This window comes from Puma concolor, chromosome E2 (assembly GCF_028749965.1).
Source record: "Puma concolor isolate L17-30 chromosome E2, mPumCon1.1.hap2, whole genome shotgun sequence".
In the NCBI taxonomy this organism is placed as follows: domain Eukaryota; kingdom Metazoa; phylum Chordata; class Mammalia; order Carnivora; family Felidae; genus Puma; species Puma concolor.
In genome coordinates this window covers 20,456,362-20,478,869 of record NC_141681.1, presented here as the reverse complement: position 1 = coordinate 20,478,869, position 22,508 = coordinate 20,456,362, and the positions used below count along the sequence as shown (strand labels likewise).

Below are 22,508 nucleotides of genomic sequence, written 5' to 3'. Positions count from 1 at the left end.
TTGGACAATGGGAGGGAGCCCTTGTAGCCTTTTGAATCCACAAATATGGGTCACTATGGTTTGCGGCATTAAGACGTTATGCCCAAATATAGTGATAATTTAAAAAAACACTGCTCCCCAAAACCCATAATCTCAGTCTGATCAGACAAATTTCAGTAGAGAAGCATCCTACAAAATACCTGACCAGTACTTGTCAAAATGGCCAAGGTCATCAACTCTGAGAAACACTGAAAGTCTGAGAAACTGTGACAGCCAAGAGGAGCCAAAGAAACGTGGTGACTAGATGTAATATGGTGTCCTGGCCAGGCTCCGAGAGCAGAAGAAGGAAATGAAGCAAACACTGAGGACATCGGTATGAACTATGGCCCCCAGTGACTACTAATTGGTCCACTAATTGTAATAAAGTATTGGTCCACTAATTGTAATAAAGGCACCATACTAACATAACATTAACATAAGATGGTGATAACAGTGGAAACTGGGACAGGATATATGAGAACTCTCGGTACTATCTTCTCAATTTGTCTATAAATCTAAAACTATTCTAAAAAATGTAAGTTGGAGGGAAGGAGCTTATACGCAAATGGAATCGTATACAGAATTCCAATACAATAGATCAAAGCTCCATTGGTCCCCATCACTACCCTTGCCCATGCGGGTCCTAACACACCCACCCAGAACCAAGTTTGGAACTACCATCTAACCCTGAGCGACTCACACAGAGTCCCAGACTGTCCCTTCTCCTTAAACCCTCACTGTCCCCCCACACCGCAGGCTGCAGAGCTCGGGCATTTGCTTCTCACCTCCTGACCCACTATTCGTCATACATCCTGGCCCATGGGTCCTGGGAACTCCTTATGAAACCACCTGGCCCCTGCACACCACACCTCTGCTCCACCCAAGGCAGAGGGTCCTCACTCCTTGTCTCTACTTCCTCACCTTGTGGCCTGTTCTCCAAGCTCTGTCATCTGGCTTCTCACCCTACTCCCCCACCCCCGCCTGGATGCTGCTCCCACCAAGGGCTCCAATGTCTACACTACTGCTAAACCCTAGGGATGTTTTCCAGACTCATGGGATTTTTTTTAATGTTTATTTATTTATTTTTGAGAGAGAGAGAGAGATAGACAGCAAGCAGGGGAGGGGCAGAGAGAGAGGGAGACAGAGAATCCCAAGCAGGCTCCTCGCTGTCAGCACAGAGCCCAACGCAGGGCTCAAACCCATGAACCATGAGATCATGAGTTGAAATCAAGAGTCAGACACTGAACTGACTGAGCCACCCAGGCACCCCCAGACTCACGGGATTTGACCACACCCTTCTTGCTGCTCCCTCTCCTGTCTTGAGACCCGCTCTCTCTTGATTCTCCTCATCGGATACCTTCACTCAAGGCTCTTATCCCTGAACCCTTAAATACTGCCCATCCTAAGAGTCTCAGCTTCTGGGGCTTGGGCCCAAGCCCTGAGAGCAAGAATGGGGTCTGGGTTACCTCTGTGCTTCCAGGGTGCTGCTTGGCACCTTATAGGTGTCCAATTTATATATTTTTAATTGAATTGAACTACATTTTTTGAACATTCTAACCATCTGTGAGAGTACCACTGCATGAAATATGATTCTCTGAAGTTCCTAAGAGTCTCTGCTTCTAAGATTCTATAAATGAAATGTTCAGCACTTTTAACCTAATATCTTTTAACATGGATCTATCATAATAGCCTGTGCAAGCTGCTTTATGTATATTAGTTTCCAAATCTTTTTCTAAATCTTGTTCCTTAGGGCACTAATAGTATGTGTTACAAAGAAAACGGGGTCAGTGGTCTAAAAAGCATGGGAAATCCTGAGTTAAAGCTCATTAGAGTTTTTTTCTACAGGACTATACACTATAAATCTCCAAGAAGAGAACATTTTACGTGTCATTCCAAAACTAAATTGACCAGAACCAGTGGTGTGCTGATAAATATTTATCAACCTGTTCTCCAGGAGAAAAACTCCTGATTCATAGCATTTGCTCATTTCCATGGTGTAAATACTTTCGCCGTGTCTGTTTTAAGCTCCCAATTTGATGTCAATGAAGGCAGAGTTGTGAAAAGATATGCATTAACCCAGCACTGTGTGGTATTTCCATCATTCAACACAGTAAACATAACCTCAAGAACACAGAAAAATGCAGTATGGTAACGAGGAAGCAATGAATTTTGGGTATGCTACCTCTGTTTTTTATAGAATTCATTTAATTTATAAGTTTACATAATTGGATTTTTAATAATGGCTGTGTTTAACAACCAGCTCACAAACATCCCTAAATATGTAAGTTGGTTCTAGAGATCCAAGCCAGTGGAAGCCAACTCCCAGTTCCCTGGGACCCAATTTTCACGTGGAGCAGCAGAAGAGACTAGCGTGTCCTGGAATTCACTTTCAGAAGCGCCGTTCTGCTCATGAGAGCAGCTCAACATCCAAAGCAATATTATCTCCATTTTACAGATGAGGTTACCACAACTCAGAGAGGTTAAGAGACTTCCCAGGGGCAAAATGCCCCTTGCCTTCCACTGGCACCAAGTACACTCCTTCACACACAAAAAAAACGTTTTATAAGCACCTACAATGTCCCAAGCACTGGTGGAGGCATATTAGGGAAGTGCGCCGAGCAAGTCATATTGGTGTGGTGTTCGCAGCAACCTGGCTGACAACAACGTGCTAATGACCAGTCAGAGATTCCTGTAAAAACTGCAGTGTCGCGTTCAGGACCCCTGGCCAGCACCGCATGTAAGTGCACATACACACACACATGTGTACATACACACCGACATAACCTACACGCTTGCACGCTCACATGTGTGTGCACACATTCACACACGCACACAGCCACCCCTGCCCATCCGCAGCTCATGGCACCTCTTCTTTCCTAGATCAAATCAAGTGTGAACCGCAAGAACGCCAAGTACCTGCTCAGAGGAGAGTCTGCCGGCAAGGTCTTCCGGGTCAATGAGGACTCAGGGGACGTGTATGCCTTTGAGAGGCTGGACAGGGAGAAGATCCCAGAGTACCACCTTACTGCCCTCGTGGTAGACAAGGACACCAATAATGACTTAGAGTCTCCTTCCAGCTTCACCATCAAAGTTCATGATGTGAATGACAACTGGCCTGTGTTCACGCACCGGTTGTTCAACGCCTCTGTGCCAGAGATGTCGGCCGTGGGTATGTGCCCTGCTTGTCCCTCTCACTCCTCCCCTGCTCATCTCCAGCCTGAAGGTGCCTCTCCTATCAGCAGCTTCACTGTCGGGGATCAGGATTCAGTGAGTTCAGGGCGCTTGAAAGAAACTCTGATCCCTAAAGACTAAACTCTGACCTGGCCCCACACCAAGCCCTGACTTAGTCATAGACTAAGCCCTGACCCCAGTCATGGACTGAATCCTGATCCTCATCATGGACTGAGTTCTGACCCCAATCATGGACTGAGCCCTGATGCTCATCATGGACTGAGCCCTGACCCTGATCATGGACTGAGCACTAACCATCAGAAACATATACATAATAATGTTCTCATTATTCTTCGGAGCAAACCCCACCCACTTCTCTGACTCAGGACTGGCACTCTAAGAGTGCCTTTGCACACGAAGAATACCAACTCTGCCACCACAGCGAAAAGACTCCTCTCTAGGACCCATGCAGGAGTGGAGGGAGGAGACTAGAGCCCTCACCCCAAGATGTGACACCAGCCTGAACCCCAGGCTTCTTGAAATTACTACTTCCTCAATTCTACCCCCAGCCTCTAGGAGGTAACAGAAAAGGATTCCCTTCCCCACCCCTTGGTCCAGGGTTCCTGGCTAAGAACCTGGGAGATCTTAACAGCCCTCCCTGTTAAGTATGGGGATGAGGGTCCCAGAGTTCAAGAGAAACAGAGATGTGACACTCGCCCCTGTGGGGCACCTTCCCATTCTTTTGTTCTCATCTTCCAGAAGAAGGAAGAAGCAGCCCTTTCCTCTCCTCTCTCTCTCTCCTCATGACCCTAGCCTTCTGCCTCCTGCCTCCCTTCTCCTGTGACTAAAAACCACCTGTTCTCTTTGCCTCCTTCCAAGATGACCAGGCTGAACCTTCAGCACTTTGCCCCCTTGCAGGCTCCTCAGAAAACAAAGCAGTCTTTTCTCCCCCAGGGCCTAAGGAAAGTGGGTTGAGGGAACAGCCTGAGCCCCATCTGTCTTCATCTGGAAATGGGGCACAGGGCCGACAGTCACAAGGCAGTAACCCTGGATTCTCTCTCCTCAGGGACCTCAGTCATCCGTGTGACAGCCGTTGATGCAGATGACCCCACCGTGGCAGACCACGCCAGTGTCATGTACCAAATCCTGAAGGGAGAAGAATATTTTGCTATTGATGGTTCTGGTGTGTGTCACTAACCCTCTTGGGCAGGCGCTGGCTTGGAGCCGGGTAGGGACAGATATTCAAGGTGCAGGCACTGAGGGAAGTCCAGTCTGACAGGTGTCAGCTACCATCCAACCACACGATCCCATGGAAATGGTTCTTATACACATGAAAACAAGGTGGCTGGCGAGGGGAGAAGGAAGCAGACAGCTGCCAAGACATGGACTCCAGTCCAGGGAACAAAATCAGGACCCAAGCAGTGACCCAAGAGGCAGAAGAGAATGCTGGTTAGCAGCTCTGGGTGTAGAGTCGGACAGATCTAGTCTCCAAACCCAGTTCTGCTACTCACTCCCTCTAACAACCTGAGGCAAGTCAACTAGCCTCTGCGAGCCTTAGTTCTCTCACCCTGAAAACAGGAAAATGTATGTTCGTTTTGCATAGCAGCTGTGAAGTTTGAATTACATAATGTATAGAGAATACATGGCCTGCATTAATTATCCACTCAGTGTGACTTCACAAAAACTGTAAGGACAGAGTCTGGGGAGCAAGACAGAAGTCCAGGTGGTCAGACCTGGGACACACTGTCTTTCAGGGGGGTGGCAGGTGCAAAATACAGGTACCACCACAACCAATGATGTGCCAAGGCAGGCATCGCTAATGAGTCACAGCACTCTCTCCACGCTGAGCCCGGATGTGGCCTCGCACTCTTTCTCAACACCATGCTCCCAGCAGCCAGGACCAATCTTGGACCAAACCGTTTGGGCAGCTTTGGTCTAGCAGTGCAGGGTGTGAAGGTGGGTGGTGGCTGGCCGGTGGTTCTCAGCTCTGGCTGCACAGTGGAATCACCTGGGGAGCCTTTAAGTCACATGTTAAGTCACTTTATTTGCATCAGCTTTTACGTTAACTCTGGATAGGGCCCAGGCACCAGTATGTTCTAAAAGCCCTCCAAGTAACATGGCTCCTGCTGGACACTTTTTGCAGGACTCATTTTCACTACAACCAAAAACCTGGACCGAGAGACCCAGGCCAAGTATGAGATCGTGGTGGAAGCACGAGATGCCCAGGGACTCCGAGGGGACTCAGGCACAGCTACGGTGCTGGTCACTCTGCAGGACGTCAATGACAATTTCCCCATCTTCACCCAAAGTGAGCTCCTCCTCCAGGGCCCTGGGGAGGATGGGGGTTGGGATACTCCAGACTCAGTGGCCTGGGGGATCTTGTGGAGAAGCCCAGAGTCCCTCTACCTCTCCCTAAAGCCCAGAAAAGTCATTTTGGTGCAAGGAGGGGGTCTTCTCCCCATCCCTGCACACATTCCCAAGGCTTTCCAAATACCACCTGCCATGGTGCCTTCACAGGCCACAGGGAAATCGCACTCCCTGCTGTGTGCCACCACTTTGCCCAGAGTCCCACTACCAGATAGGAACAGTTTCACCCAGTTTCTATGGGCTCGGAAAAATCCAGGCCCTAGCTAGAAAATCCCTGTGAGCTGGTGAACAGGGATACAGCAAAGTTCCATATCCAGAGCTGAGGCTGAGCCCTGAGCCCACACACAGACTGCTTCTCTCCCCACAAAAAAATGTCTGACAAGAGTTTTTCACACGCCCCGGTTAAGGGTGGGAAGGAAAGTCAGACGGTTCATCACTTGTACCCTCTGATGCTGAGGTGTAAATCAGAGGCTCAGCCATCCCAATGACGGTGGCCTCACTCTATGTGGCAGAAGCTCCCTCACATCAGGACTTGTCTCTCTTGTCAAATGATAAGTTCCCTAGCAAAAGACCCAGCATACAGTAGGTGTTCAATAACTATTTGTTAAATGGACGGAGGGATGGAAGGATAGATGGAGCAGAATCTCTTTGCCTTGAGACCCAAAATTCCTGTGGTGGTATTACTACTACTACTACTATTATTATTATTATTATTATTATTTTGTCATGCTGATTTCCTGTATAAAAATGCATTAGGATAGCATGAGGGACAATCACCTTGTCTATCTCATTAATCCAATGCCCTCGGGGGCGCCTTATTTGCATCAGCCAAGTACACATTTGCGGTGCCTGAAGACATCCGTGTGGGCAGCTCCTTGGGCTCTCTGTTTGTTGAGGACCCAGATGAGCCCCAGAACCGGATGACCAAGTACAGCATCGTGCAAGGCGAATACAGGGACACCTTCACCATCGAGACGGACCCCAACCACAACGAGGGAATCATCAAGCCCATGAAGGTTTGTAGGCATGCAGCAACGACATCAGATGTGGGGCTTAGGGCTCCTGGCATTTTCAGGACTCACCCAGGGGCTGCTCCAAGGTCAGAAGCCATTGAAGGTGTACATTCTGGGTCAGCTTAGAGCTGGCCACGTGCTCATGAGCTTGTGACCCTGGAGCTGGGAAAGGGAAGCCAGGAGAGAAGGGTCAGTGCCTTAGGCTGAGTTATCCCAGAAGCAGACCTTAAAGCAAGGATTTGAGTGTAAATAATTTACTTGGGAAGTGATCCCAGGAAGTCTCAGGAGCAGTGACACATAAGAAAAAGAATACAGGGGCGCCTGGATGGCTCAGTTGGTTGAGCACCTAACTCTTAATTTCTGCTCAGGTCATGATCTCATCACTCATGAGATCAAGCCCCACATGGGGCTCTACACTCGCAGTGCAGAGCCTGCTTGGGATTCTCACTCTCACTTTTGCTCTCCTCTCTGTCCCTCCCCTATTCGTTCTCTCTCTCAGAATAAATAAATAAGCTTTAAAAAAAAAAAAAAGGGAATGATACAGGTTCCTTAACTGTCAGGTTAATAGTGCAGGCAAGTGGGGCACAGTCCCACTGGTAACACCCAGGGCACAGTGTGAAATATGCCTCAGAGTTGCAGGGGCTGAGAGTGAGGGAGCTGCAGGGTCGTGTGAGGGCCCCAGAGGGCGTTCACTCTCACACTTTCTGGCCTGCCCTGGGCACCCACCAAAGTAGAGCCCTGGTAGTGATACAGGCGCTTGGAGCAGACAGCCACAGCGTGTAAGGAAGCAGGGAGTACTACAGGGGTGGGGGTGGGAGTGGCTACTGGCAGTGGCTGCTGCATACAGACAGAGCAGTCAGGCCAACTGAATCTGGAAGAGGAGGCAAGAGACATAAAATGCCTCTAGAATGGTCATGCAGAGGACTGGGGGCCCTGGGCCAGGGATGACCCACCTCAAATGGGACATTCTAGAACCCCTCTGCCTGAGCTGGGCCATTCCTGCAGGAGAACTCTCCTGAGGCTATCCCCGGTCCGGCCCTGCACTGGGGACCAGAGGCACCTAGGTGAGTCCCATGGCCTCCACGGCACCAAAGCTGTCAGAGAGCGGGGCACACAAGCATAGATGAACAGGGTAGCCGCATGTAAGTGCTACAGCAACCCACGCAAGGAGCAATTACCTGTGTCAGGGAGGCAAGATGGGTTCTGAGAAGACATCTGGCCTCTTGAGTAGGGATTGTGAAGTGGGCAAAGGCAGGAGAAGCATCTTGAGCGAAACCACAAAGGAAAGGCACATACTTAAGGACCTGTGGCTAGAACTAGTAGTTGTGATCTCCTAGAGAGCAGGACTGTGGCTCGCCCACTGTGTGGCCTCAATGCTCAGAACAGGGCCAGTCACAGAGTTAGGGCTGGGGGTGCCCTAAGGTTGTCGAGATGCAGTGGAGGGAAGCTGAGGACAGACAGAGAGCCCTAGCCACTCTCTTGATGACCATGGAAACATCACTTCCCCCATCCGTGAAACTGGTGTCATCCCAGTGCAACCTTGCAAGGTTGCCGTGAAGACCACATGTCACGTGCTTGGCTCAGAGCAGGCGTTCACTGCACTTTTCCCTTCCACAGCCCCTGGACTATGAATACATTCAGCAATACATCTTCACCATCGAGGCCACGGATCCCACCATCAACCTCCACCACCTAAGCAGCGCCTCCACCAGAAAAACTGCCCGAGTCATCATCAACGTCACAGATGTGGATGAGCCCCCCAGCTTCCAGCAGCCCTTCTACCACTTCCAGCTGTGGGAGAACCAGAAGAAACCTTTGATCGGCTCAGTGAGGGCCAAAGACCCCGATGCAGCTCGGCGGAGCATTGGGTAAGGGGGTAGAGGGTGTAAGGAAAATGATGATCACAATGGTCCTGGCACCTGCAGGATTGACAATAGGGCCCAGATGGGGAGAATGGCTTCTCCTGGCACACACACGGGACGTGACAGAGGCAGGACTAGAAGCCCAAGCTCTTCCACTGACCCCCATGACCAGGCGGGACCCTGTCTTGCCGAGGCACCTCTGCCCAGCTCAATCCTGGCCATCAGAGCTGTCCGCTGGCTGCGCTACCTTGGAGGGGCTATTCTTTGGAATAACTGGCTCTCACAGGTCCATCTAGGGAGATCTGATGGTCAAGAGGGTAACCAACTAGATGACATCTGTGAACATGTTTTATGAAGTTTGTCTTCCCAAAACCAAAAAGGAAAAAGTGTTCATTTCACACAGTAAAACAACACAAAGATCTGCAAAGAAAACATCAGTAACCCCCACTTCCAGGTAACACTCATGTTTGTGGCTTGATGCTGTTCCGTCACCCCTCTTCTTCATGCCCACACAAACATCCACTTACGTTTACAGTAGATTTGATGGTTGCCTGTCTGTCTGTCTGTCTGTCTCTTTGTTCGGGGGTTTTGATTGTTTTCAAAATTTTGGGGGTCATACCATGCCCATTTCATCACCACCTGTTCTTCATCTCCATTAGACTCCCAGCCTCTACCCTCTGGGACCAAAAATATGGTTCTAACCCATGCATTCTAGAGCCATGTAACATTTGATTTTAACACAATCTCATTTTATTCCAGAGGGCTAGCCAATTGTGGCAGCACCATTTATTAAATAAGTCATCACTTTCCCACCTTTGTTATACACCTGAACCCATTTCTGAATCCTCTCTTCTAGCCACTGTTCTGTGGCAAAGCCATTCTGTTTTATTGTAGCAGCTTTACAAAAACCTAGTAGATACAAACCAAGTCCCTCCCTCGTTGCTTTTTTACTTCCTGTAACTTTTATGTGTTCTCAAACATTCACTCTTTCACATGAACTATAAAATTAATTTATCTGTTGTTTAAAAAACATTGGAATTCTTTTTTTTTTAATTGTTTTAATGTTTATTTATTTTTGAGAGAGAGAGAGACAGACAGTGTGAGTGGGGGAGGAGCAGAGAGAGACGGAGACACAGAATCTGAAGCAGGCTCCAGGCTCTGAGCTGTCATGAGACAGAGCCTGACATGGAGCTTGAACCCACAAACAGTGAGATCATGACCTGAGCCAAAATCAGACACTTAACCGACTGAGCCACCCAGGCACCCCAAAAACATTGGAATTCTAAGGAGAATTGTTCTATATCGATTTTGGGAGAATTAATGTTTCTAAGAAATCAGGTCTTCTTACTAAGGTAAAAAAATATGTCCCCAAAAATGGAGATTTGGGCCACACTGCACAAGTTTTGGGACTACTGTTTTCATAGCCACACTATTCTAAATAAGCTATAATGATAGTTTTTATTTCTTTATTGAGCCAAGAATTTATTTTTTTTAAGTGTATTTATTTATTCTGAGAGAGAGGGAGAGCACAAGCAGGGGAGGGACAGAGAAAGAGAGAGAGAGAGAGAGAGAGAGAGAATCTCAAGTAGGCTCTGCACTGACAGTGCATAGCCCAATGTGGGGCTCAAATTCACGAACCTGTGAGATCATGACCTGAGCCAAGATCAAGAGCTGGACACTGAACCGACTGAGCCACCCAGGCACTCTGATCCAAGAATTTATTTAAGAGATTGATTTGATTTTTTTCTTTTCATTTACAAGTGGTAGGGTATTTTTTGTTTTAGCTTTAACTTGCTCTGTGATATAATGCAACTGTATTTGCATCCATTTTTTCTAGAATATTTAAGATTTTGCTTTATATATTTCAATTTTTCTGTTTATAAAGGTTCATAACTATTTTACCTTCATTACAACTTATAGCTTTTATCCTTATGAAATTACCCAACTTGTTCTGCTAAATACTTTGCCTTCGGTTCCATGTGGCCTGATGTTAAGTTTGCCAGTCCTGTTTTCATATTAGTCTTTGCCTGATAGAAGTCTTCCAACCTTTACTTTTAACTTTTCTAACTTCTGCTTTTCACTTGGCATTAAGTTGTCTCTCAAAATTAGAATGTAATTGGCTTTGCTTTTTAATCTAAACTGAGATGCTTTGGGTTTAACTTATTTATATTTGTCATCAAAAATCATAGGTTTGGGGACGCGTGGGTGGCTCAGTTGGTTAATCACCTGACTTTGGCTCCGGCCATTACCTTGTGGTTCCTGGGTTCAAACCCCACATCGGGCTCTGTGCTGAGAGCTCAGAGCCTGGAGCCTGCTTCAGACTCTGTGTCTCCCTCTCTCTTTGCCCCCCCCCCCCCACTCACATACTCTCTCAAAAATAAATAAACAGTTTTAAAAAATGATAGGTTTGAGCTTCCTGTTTTAAACCTTGTTACACATTTCTCATTTCTCAAACTTAATGGCTTTTTCCTTTCCTCCCATATATGCTAGAGTCTTTTTTTTTTCCTTTTTTTTCTCCTAGAGATTGGAATGTGAACATCCATTTTTACTTCTCCCAGTGAAACTTACTTCTACCTGTAAAATTAAAAGTGTTTTCCTGGACATTTTCTACTTTGAAATCTCTCTCTCTCTCTCTCTCTCTCTCACACACACACACACACACACACACACACACGATTGCTTTCCTATGTACCATAAAGAAATCAATAATTTCATTTAATTCTTCTGAAAGCAGGCTTTTTTTGGTGGGGGACGGCGGGGATTAGCAGAGAGAGAGGGAAAAAGAGAATCTCAAGCAGGCTCAGCACTGTCAGCACAGAGACTGATGCAGGGCTCAAACCCACAAACCATGAGATCATGACCTGAGCCAAAATCAAGAGTCAGACACTTAACTGACTGAGCTACCCGGGTACCCCATCAGGCTTTTATTTTATATTGAGACATTTCTTAGTTAGATGAAATTAAGTTTTCATAAAAATTTTTCAAGACCCTATTTCTGTGTATGATATACTTCCTGAGTTCTTGTATACTTACAAATACCTTAGTTCTTTTGCCTTATGTTAATAATACCAGATATGCTCCTATAATTTTCAGTCTATAGACACTTCCTTTAAAAATACTATCAATGTGTTCTAGAATTTAATTTTGTGGGGATATCTGAGATAAGTCTGATTTTCTTCACAAGAACATATTTTTCTGTCTGAACTCTGTTTAGTTCCTTCATATAGCCTTAAAATTCAAAAGTGTCATCAGGATATACATAAACATTGATCTCTTTTAGAAATTATGCCTCATATTAATGACCTCTTTTAATCTTTTAATCTTAGACTTGTGTCTTTCTTTAGATCAGGAATGTTTTCTCTTATTATATCTTTTGTTACTACTTCTATTCTATTTGTTCTAGAATTTTCCTAAGTAGTAGCAAATATATACTATATATCTCATATATATATATATCTCATTTCTTCATACCTTTTTATTGATTTCTGGAAGAACTTTTCAATTTTTTACTTCATAAATTTAATTTCTTTTCAATCATTTCCTATCTATTCCAGCTCCTTTTTTTACTTCTTCCTGGCTCTTGCCCAACCACCTTTTCATTAATGACAAAAACCAACCCCAGCTCTGGTGCACCTGATTAAAACTCCTCCTGCCACAGCTCTCAGAGTGCCACTGATGGAGTCTCGAGGCACCACCTCCAGCCCAGTCAGGGCAGCACTGCTAAAATCAAAGGGGTTATCTCACCTCCCTGATTCCCTCTAGGTGGTAGAACACAATGAGCAGTGAGAGGAGGATGGAGAGGACACAAGGGTTAGACCATGAGGGGTCTCCCCAGCAAAGAACAACAGAAAGTCATGAATTTCTCTCCCCTGGCAGATACTCCATCCGCACGACCAGTGACAAGGGCCAGTTCTTCCGAATAACCAAACAAGGGGACATTTACAATGAGAAAGAGCTGGACAGAGAAGTCTACCCCTGGTATAACCTGACAGTGGAGGCCAAAGAACTGGATTCCAGCGGTGAGTGGTCCCAGATGCTAGGGGACCTGGGCTTCTCTCCTTTCCCTCACTGCTTCAAAACAGGCATAATCTGTCATTTTGGGGCTCTGGAGGTATCATAAGCTCCCACTGAAGCACTACTTGGCTGGGATACTATAGAGCCTCTATCCCCAAGGTGTGGATGGACCAGCAGCACCCACATCACCAGCAACCTGGTTGGAAAGGTAGAATCTTGGGCAACCCCCAGACCGAATCAGAACCTCTTGCACATTACAGCTGAAGAAGCACTGTCATAAAAGAGCCTGCTAGATGTCCCTGTGATGAGAATCACCTAAGGCACCTTTTAAACATAGAGCCTTTCCTAGAGGATCACTGGTGCAGTGATCCAGAAATGGGGCCAAGGATTGTGTATCGAACAAGTACCACATGATTCTTATTATCATGGATGTTTGGAAAAGACTGTTTAGGGGGAAAGGAGGGGGACAATTTATATGCCAGTCAGTGGGTTGAATTCAAAATGTGAAGCAGCTTCCAACTTCAAGATTATTAGGTTCTCCAGATTAGTGTAACTTTTGCCAGAGGGAAAGGCAAGTGTTGGGATTTAAAAATTTTTTTTAATGTTTTATTTTATTTTTGAGACAGAGAGAGACAGAGAATGGATGGGGGAAGGTCAGAGAGAGAGGGAGACACAGAATCTGAAGCAGGGTCCAGGCTCTGAGCTGTCAGCATAGAGCCCGACACGGGGCTCGAATTCACAGACTGTGAGGTCATGACCTGAGCCGAAGTTGGAAGCTCAACCAACTGAGCCACCCAGCCACCCCAAGTGTTGGGATTTTATATCCTTTACTTACATGAGAAAAATCACAGCTCCAGGAGATAGATTAATATCCTCGCCTTACCCAGAAGACCACCAGGGCCTGGGCGGGGGCGGTGACTTGACCAAGGCCGCACTGGTGCTACCCTAGAGTGTCCCCTGCCTCCTTCTGGGCTTCCCAGACTTGGTCATCACCCCTGCCATGGCACACAAGCTCCAACTGTGATGGACTCTTGCAGGTTTTCCAGATCAGTCTTTACCCCTTTCTTCCCCATCTAATCTCATTCGCACATTTTTAAACGTTAAAGTAATGGTTTGTTGTTCATTTTAAAATATGGGATGGGGCACCTGGATGGCTCAGTCAGTTAAGCGTCTGACTTCGGCTCAGGTCATGATCTCGCAGTCGGTGAGTTCAAGCCCCATGTCAGGCTCTATGCTGACAGTTCAGAGCCTAGAGCCTGCTTTGGATTCTGTGTCTCCCTCTCTCTCTGCACCCCCCACCCCACCGCTCTTATTCTGCCTCTCTCTCCCTTAAAAAATAAATAAACGTTAAAAAATGTTTTAAATATGGGAAAAACTGAAAAGAAGAAAATCATTCCCCTATAACCCCACCATACAGAGATAATTACTGTTGACACTTCAGTGTACTTTCTCTGGTCTTTTTTTCTCTATACATATTTTCATGTAAGTGAGACCATAATATTTATATAAAAAACATATCCTGCATTTTTACTTAGCCTTATTTCACAGCCATTTTCATATAATACTAAAATATCTTTATTACATTTTTAAATGTAATTTACATGGGCATTGTAAATAGCCACATGTTCCATTCTTTGAAAGTGGTTTAATATGTTAACACCAACTCACTTAGGTTGTTTACCTTTTAAGTATTTTGTAATAAATTAATTTTATTTATTTAAATAAATTATATTTGTTTAATTTAATTTAATTAAAACTTTCTTTAATTTGCTTGCATTGTTTACCTTCTTGATTCTTACAAGTAACTGTTTAGTAAAAATCCCTGTGCATGAAGCTTGACGCCCTTCCCTTCCTCTCCCAGCCCGTTCATCCAGAACACCAACCCTGGCCTCTCTTCCAGAGGTCCACAGCCCCCTCTTCCTGTAAAAAGGGCACCCCTCCAGGACTCCCCGTCCACATACTTTCTACCCCTGGGACTGGCATCAATCTGAGTCAATGGCAGTCAGGAGCCCTTTCTCCCTGCAGGGTACTCCACAGGCAAAGAATCCATTGTCCAAGTCCACATTGAAGTTATGGATGAAAATGACAACGCTCCAGAGTTCGCCCAGCCCTACGAGCCCAGAGTGTGTGAGAATGCTGCCCAGGGCAAGGTGAGTCCGGCTCAGCTGGGAGGGCGAGGCACGCTCACTGAAGATGGGCTGAGAGGCAGCACCTCCCACCCACGGTCAGCTGGCATTTCACTGAGCTTAATGTAACCTGCACAACAGCCTTGAGGAAAGGTGATGTTATCCCCACTTTATAGACGGAGAAACTGAGGCTCAGGGAGAACGTATGAAGAATACACTGGTGGGGAGGTTGGTCCAAAGGGTGGCTTTGTGGAGACTATTTAGGTTAGTGTTGCAGAAAAGATGCAGCCATGGTCAGATCTGATACCAAAGTCACCATCACTGATCCCCCAGCCACCCCAACACCACCACTGACTGTCCCCCATTTTCCACATTCCAGCTGGTCGTGCAAATCTCAGCAATAGATAAGGACATAACGCCACAAGATGTGAAATTCAAATTCTCTCTGAGCACTGAGGACAGCAACTTCACCCTGACAGATAATCACGGTATGCATCAAAGTAGTCAGCTTGGCTACTGGCAAGGGCAGGGGCACAGTTATTTGAGTCTTGAAGCACCAGGGTCAAGAACCAAGCCAACCAAGTGGGGGCAAGCCCTCACTGGGGTCTTCAAGTTACAGGATATTTTGTACAACTCCTTATGGGGCTGTGCAATGATCAGAGCTAATCTGGCCAAACTGCCAAGTCCACATTCTCCATAAGATGCTCAGGTCAGCAAGGAATATAGAATAGATATGGGGTGCAGACGCTTGCTCAGTTCACGATCTAGCCAGTGGAGTCCTTCCCACACTGGATCTCTATGCTCAGCACAGCTGCAAATTCTCTATGAATTCTGAGGTCACTACCAAAGAGTCAAAACTGGAAACGTGAAATCCAAATGCCAAGAATACAGTGAACTTTGTCTTATTTCAGCTACAATGACTACTTACCACCAGGTGGCCCCAGGACAGGATCTGGTCCACTCCTCACAGCCCAAAGTCTGTGATATCAGCAGTGCCAGTCAGAGCTTCTGATGAGCATACGCTTACAAGAGTGACGATGCTGAGCTGACTGAATTCCAGGCAAAAGTAGGCATGCTTCCGTGGCCTCAGTGGCTTCCTGAGGAAAACAGAAAATCCCTCTTGGGTCTAATAGAGCAATCCTTCACCCAGCACAGAGTAGCGTTCCTGCCTTTCTCTGATGGCAAAACTGTGGCGGATGAGGATTCATTCCTGTATAGAAGAGCCAGTGCCACCTGTGAGGAAGGTCAGGGTCCCTGAAGGCGGAAGGCAGACCCAGGGGATCAGCCACAGACTCAACCTTAAGGAGCCATTCTTAGAGAAAAGGTGGCCACGATGTGCTGATGGTCAATTACAAACCATTCAAATGTTCAGCTGTCTTTAGTAGTAAACAATGTGGCAAAAATACTTGTCACCCCACCCCCCATCTCCACCTCAATCCCACCTCAGAGGGGGTCTGCATTGGGATAGAAAACTTAAGTGCCACCCCAAAGACACCCATGTACAACCAGGAGGGAAGCCTGTTGGTGCCAGATTCACTTATAGCATGAATGTCCTGTTATGATATTAAGTGAATGTAGTGAGAAATCTCTAATTTCTCTCAAAGTATCAATGGCCATATAGCTATTATTTTTAATTATAATAGACATGGTTACTTAATAGCAAAATGTAATCAGCTTTCATTTGAAATCTAAAAGACAGACCCCTTTGCTTTGGGAGCTGACCCAAAGGGAGTCAGCTTCCTGAGGGAGCTGACCCTGCAGGGCTAGATAAATCCTGGAGCAGGGAATCCCTAGACCCTCTGGCCACCAGCATCATAACCTCCCAGAAGCCTACAAAAGGCAGATTACCTGGCGTCTGATAATGAAATGTGGGTGTGGGAGATGGGGGGAGGGGTAGGAAAATGGCAGCGAAGGGGGAACAGGGCTCTGAAAATCTGTTTAAAAAGCTCCCTGGGGGATTCTTCAGTACATGGAACCACTGACCGGAGCTGGGAGGGGCAGCCAATATTTGGGCCAAAGCGTATGTGCAGTTCCAGCCTGCCTAGGACATCCTCAGTTACTGTGTCATCATTCCTTTGGTGCCCCAGGGAACATGTGCATTGTTTTCACTTTCTAATGGATTTTCAGGAATAGCAGAAAGAGCCTTCAAAGTTAGCCCAGTGCTGAAAGACTTTGAAAAACTTTATTTTTCCCCATTGTCAAAGCTTGCAAAAATGCATTAATTGAGCCAAAAGAGAACCACCTGTTATTGCAGTAGGGTTAGGAAAGAGGAGGTGGGGGTCAGACGTATCAGTTGCCCACAGAAACAGAAGGCAAGGACTTTACGTTTTGGCCAAGCCATTCTTTTTTTTTTTTAATTCTTTTTTAACATTTATTTATTTCTGAGACACAGAGAGAGACAGAGCATGAGCATGGGAGGGGCAGAGAGAGAGGGAGACACAGAACTCGAAGCAGGCTCCAAGCTGTCAACACAGAGCCTGATGCGGGGCTCAAACTCACAAACTGTGAGTTCGTGACCTGAGCCAAAGTCAGATGCTTAACCAACTGAGCCACCCAGGCACCCCCTGGGCAGGCCATTCTTAAAGGCTATGTCAAGGCAGCTGCCCAAAATATCCCCTCTCTGGAGGAACAGACCTGCACTCAAATGGCTGAAACATGAGGCAGGGGATACAAACGGCAGAGAAGCAGACTGCACATGGGCTGGTGCAGTCGCGGAGGGTCCCCTGGAGGAGGCAAGCCACATCATCGGTGTGCACGAGGGGACAGGCACTCTGGAAGCCAGAGCCTGACTCTGCAGCCCCGGTATTTCCAGATAACACGGCCAACATCACAGTCAAGTACGGACAGTTTGACCGGGAGCGTGCCAAGGTCCACTATCTGCCTGTGCTCATCTCAGACAACGGGAGGCCGAGCCTCACAGGCACCAGCACACTGGTTGTGACTGTCTGCAAGTGCAATGAGCATGGCGAGTTCACCTACTGTGAGGAGATGGCTGCCCAAGCAGGTGTCAGCATCCAGGCGCTGGTAGCCATCTTCCTCTGCATCCTCACCATCACAGGTCAGTGCCTAAGATGGGGGAGGGAACGATGGTGGGGAGCGCTTCACAGGAGGAGGAAGAGACCGGGGATTCAGGCGCAAGCCTGCTTCCAGCCCATATCCCACCCTGGGCCTCAGGGTTCCGTAGCAGGACAGAGGAATAAAAGCTCTAGCTCCCTGGATGCCAAAAGGTGGGGGTAGATGTGGGGGGAAAGGGAGAGTTCAAGGCCTTTCACTTACTTTAAAATACCTCATATATGACATCCATTCATTCGTTCATTCAATTTATACGTTTTGAGCACTTACAGCATTCTAGGCACTGTTCTAGGCATTTCTTTCCATGAAACCTATTTTGGAAAAAAAAATCCTCTTTGGGGGAAAAAAATAGAAAATTTAAAAAATTCCAGCTTAGATAGCCGCTAGTGGCTTCCTTTCCTTTTTTAGGATTCCTCCAGGCTTGATATCTTTTTTTTTTTTTTTTCTTGTTTGGGCCTCAGAAATTTTAGGAGCATTTTAGGCCTTGCCTTGGTTTGGGTTACTCAGGAAGCAGACCCTGGGACAAGGACTGGCATACAAGTGGTTTATTTGGGAAGTGCTCCCAGGAAGCCCTAGAAGGAAGAGAGGGGAGTGAAACAGGGAAGGGAGGCAGCTGATGAAGGAAGCATTGTCTCGCAAGTTACTAGTGAGGGTCACTGGCGCTCCCTGTCACTGGGGATGGAGAAGCAGCGGGGCACTGTCAGCAAGAGTTTATCCACCAGTTCCCCTCAGTTGACGGTGGGGGGTTCCTCCCAGTGGAATACATTCTCCTGCACCAGCCCTGAGATGGGGCAGGGGCCGGCCCTCTAGAGGAAAGTTAGAGATCTCCCTGTCACTGAAATGATAGGCCCTGGGGGTGAGGTGGGGTTCCCACGTTATCTCCTCCAGGCTTTTCCTGCCAGTGGCTCTCCTTAGAGGCCCCCTGGGTGTGCCACCTTCCTGAGGCTTCTCTGGCAAAGAGTCTAGACTCAGAACCCCTTTTAATAATAATTAGTAATAATAATGACAATGACATCACCACCACACGTAGAATACACTTAATCTCACAACTACCTTGCCAAATATAAACAAAGCAGGAAAGTCAACACTTTCATCTTATAGACAAGGAAACTAGAGCTCAGACAGGGTGTCCCAGCTTCTCTTACATACGTAACAGTTTGTTAAGTAACTCAAGGCCAGAAGGACAGAGTCTGGGGGATGCTCTGGCCTAATTTTAGGAGCTCTCTGTGCCACATGGACCACCTATCCTCAGGGGTTGGTGACTCTCACAGTCACACCCCTCAGAGCTCTGAGCAGGGTCAATATCTACACCACTGCCCAACCACAGGACCCCAGGCAAGCCACTCAGCCTCCCTGAGGTCAGTTTGCTTAAGGGTAAAATGGGGAGAATAATACCTGCCCTGAGTGAAATAACACGAGAACGTGTCCAGTATGGAGCCAGCACATATCCAATAGGTGCCCAACAACAGCTGCTGTGAGAGCCATGGGCAGCATGCCTGCCAGCACCACCGTTATCCAGCAGCAGCAGCAGCACGGCCATCAACAAAACAATGGTTCGGAATCTCTGCACTCCGAATTTCAACTCCATTCCCTTCCCCATTTCTTCTCCAACCTCTGGCCTCCCCACCTTTGCACACAACATAGAAGGATTTGCCACAGTGGTAGGGGTAGACAGGAAATGTGGACGCAGGTAGATGGGGTTGAGACTGGCAGGAGAGAATGAACTTAAGGGAGTCCCACTCTGTTCCTCTTCCCCCATCTCCACCAGTGGCTATGACAGCCAGTCAGGACCAAATCCCCAGGGAAGGAGGGTCTGTCCCAAGGGGGTGGGAGGCACGACTCTGACCCACGGAGGGCGGAGGTTGCGGGGGGGAGGCGGGGGGGGGGGGCCGGGCGGGTACCCACAAGGTGTCTAGACCAAACCAACCTCCGCCTTGGCCCAGGTGTCGCTGGGATGCTGGGCTGGCCCGGGAATTTCCAGGGAGGAGGGGAGGACGCAGGTGAGCCCCACAGGGCCAGGTGGGCAGGGTCTGACTAGCTCTGGCTCGCTGCAGTGATCACCCTCCTCATCTTCCTGCGGCGGCGGCTCCGGAAGCAGGCCCGCGCCCACGGCAAGAGCGTGCCCGAGATCCACGAGCAGCTGGTCACCTATGACGAGGAGGGCGGAGGCGAGATGGACACCACCAGCTACGACGTGTCGGTGCTCAACTCGGTGCGGCAGGGCGGGGCCAAGCCCCCGCGGCCCACGCTGGAGGCGCGGCCGTCCGTCTACGCGCAGGTGCAGAAGCCTCCGCGGCACGGCGCGGTGCACGGCGGGCCGGGGGAGATGGCCGCCATGATCGAGGTGAAGAAGGACGAGGCCGACCACGACGGCGCAGGCCCGCCCTACGACACGCTGCACATCTACGGCTACGAGGGCTCCGAGTCCATCGCCGAGTCCCTCAGCTCTCTGGGCACCGATTCATCCGACTCGGACGTCGATTACGACTTCCTCAACGACTGGGGCCCCAGGTTCAAGATGCTGGCGGAGCTGTACCGCTCAGACCCCCAGGTGGAGCTGGTGTACTAGGGAGACGTGGGCCTCCAGGTCTGGGGACCCAAACCTCTGCAGCGCGGGCCAGTCGGACAACAGGCACTGAGCCCGCAAATTGTAGCACTGACACCCTAGCCCAGCAGCCCTTCCTCGTGGGTCCCAGAGACTTCACCACCTCGGGTAGCAAACTCCAGGTCCCTGAAATGTCCAGGAACATACTTCAAGTGATAGCTACCCCCTAAACTCGGGAAGATCCAGGCTGGTGTTCTGTCTCGGCTTGGACATCCATAACCCTGTCACCTGGGACCACGGGTCCTACTCAGAGACTTGCTGTGGCTCCTTAAAGCAGCTTATGGTTCAAAAGCCAAGGGGAGATCTTCCCCAACCCCCCCCCCCTTCCCCGGTAAGGTTGGTGAGATCCTGGTGCCTGTCTGCCTGGAGCAAAGGGCATGGCCTGTGGGGCAAGAGTCTCTGCAGCCCAGTCCCACCAGAGACTGGAACCATCCATCATGCCAGCCCTGCTTCAACTTCCTCATGCTCTCCCAAGTCCCTACCACTCCCAGCCTCTCCCCAGGTCTGTCAAGAAGGATGAGTGGGTCCCTTGACAGCTACCAAACTTGGGTCCTGAGGTGACCTCGCTGGCTACCACACCTGTAACTGCTGTACTGAGCACTGAAAATTCAACCAAAGTCAGGAAAACGGCTTGTTGAACTTTGAAGCAACTGTGAATCCATCCTGGAGGGACAGTGGAGACCAAGTGTGACAGATCATATGCTGAGGGCCACCTGCACACCCACACCCTCGGGAGAGGGCCTGGAGTAGCTGTGACCCCAATTTGAGTCTCATTGACACCCCATCAGTTTTGCCTGGGAAGTGGAGCAGATGTTCCCCAGAGCAGAAGACCTCTCCCCTTATCTTCCTTGCCCAGTCACTCCTTCACGCTCTTTCTCTCTCTCTCTCTTTCTCCATCCACTCCTTATCTCTTGACTTGAAGGCCCTCAAGATGTGACCCTCAGCAACTCTGGTCAAAGTCCAAACCCAAACATGACTGCACAACAGAACTGTGTCATTTGCCTTTACGCACCTCGTTTGTTGCCACATCTCAGGAAACCCTGGCAAGGCCTCATCCCTCGGGCACACCCTGCCTTGCCCATGCCCTGTGGTCATCTGTGCATCTCCCACTTTCAGCCAAATCTGGAACATTCCACTGCAAACACACCCTGGGGAAGTGGCATCACTCAACGGGAGAGGGCAGGAAAGGAGGCAAACTCTCCAATTCACTCTTGGTCATGGACTGAGGTTCCCCTCAGGGCAAGGGCCCTCACACTTCAGGAGACTGTAGATAACACTTGACTTTTTTTTTAAACCAATAACTACTATATATATATATATACATATATATATGTATATATATATATTTTACTAATAATACTTACATATTTCTAGCTCTCACAAACATATAGAATAAAGGTTTTTGCATAATAAGTGGGTTGCTATTTAGGTTAACAATTTTAATTCAGATTTTTTAGTTGGATGAACAAATTCCTATAACCTTCTTTTTCCTATCATTGTAGTTATTGCTCTAGTGATAATAACTATATATTGGCCACACTGGTGCATGGGACGTACTGTATTTTTTTATACCTAAATAAAGAAAATTCTTGAAATCCTTTTATTTCTAGAGCTGAATAAGCTCATGTGAAACACATACACACATACACATTATCACACCACCACCATCATCAAAAAAGGAACCCAGGGTGCAAGGGGATATTTGCAATTAGGATTTCAGAGACACTCACTCTGTATTGCAGCAAAGAATAATAACAGACACCTAATCCAACCCCCTTTCCTCCCAGAGCCCAATGCCTTCACTTGGTGTCTGTACATGCCCCCCAGTCCCACCTCCACCCTACACAGTAGGCAGGGCCTGTGGAAGCTGGAGCTGCCACGCCATTTCCATGATGGGGTTAGTGAAAGTCATCAGCAGTGAGGGAGGAAGTCAACCTCTAATTGGCTGATTGACAGGAGTGAACAGGTGGCACTTTATTGGGGGTGTCTGGGCCCAATATTGGGGTCCTGCCTTGAAAACCTCACGATCAAAATGAGAAGAAACGTCCTTGTCAGACTCAGGTCTTGAATTGAGGAAGTGGGGGTTGAAGTTCACTTCATCAAGGCCTCTGCTCCTTGACCCCTACCAGCGGGGATTCCTGGGGATTATTTCTTCCAGGGATGGTATTTTGTAAACTGTGCTCTGGATAAACGCTAGTTCCTGGAGCTCTCAGGGGTCAAGTTGTCCTAATTCCAATTTTGCTCTAACTTCCTTTGTGAT

General features: G+C 48.0%; 1 protein-coding gene across 2 annotated transcripts in view; it reads left to right on the top strand.

Moving 5' to 3' along the window:
• CDH5 (cadherin 5) overlaps nucleotides 1-21,843 on the top strand; it is a 33,837-nt gene extending 11,994 nt beyond the window's left edge. For both annotated transcript variants that reach the window (XM_086689277.1, XM_086689278.1), the window contains 10 exons: nucleotides 2,899-3,187; nucleotides 4,256-4,372; nucleotides 5,333-5,497; nucleotides 6,385-6,572; nucleotides 8,187-8,437; nucleotides 12,308-12,450; nucleotides 14,471-14,595; nucleotides 14,951-15,059; nucleotides 17,384-17,629; nucleotides 19,698-21,843. In XM_086689277.1, the coding sequence (XP_086545403.1) occupies nucleotides 2,899-3,187; nucleotides 4,256-4,372; nucleotides 5,333-5,497; nucleotides 6,385-6,572; nucleotides 8,187-8,437; nucleotides 12,308-12,450; nucleotides 14,471-14,595; nucleotides 14,951-15,059; nucleotides 17,384-17,629; nucleotides 19,698-20,212 (2,148 nt within the window). In that variant the 3' untranslated portion in view covers nucleotides 20,213-21,843. The remainder of the gene's footprint in view (nucleotides 1-2,898; nucleotides 3,188-4,255; nucleotides 4,373-5,332; nucleotides 5,498-6,384; nucleotides 6,573-8,186; nucleotides 8,438-12,307; nucleotides 12,451-14,470; nucleotides 14,596-14,950; nucleotides 15,060-17,383; nucleotides 17,630-19,697) is intronic.
• Nucleotides 21,844-22,508: the final 665 nt, after the last annotated feature.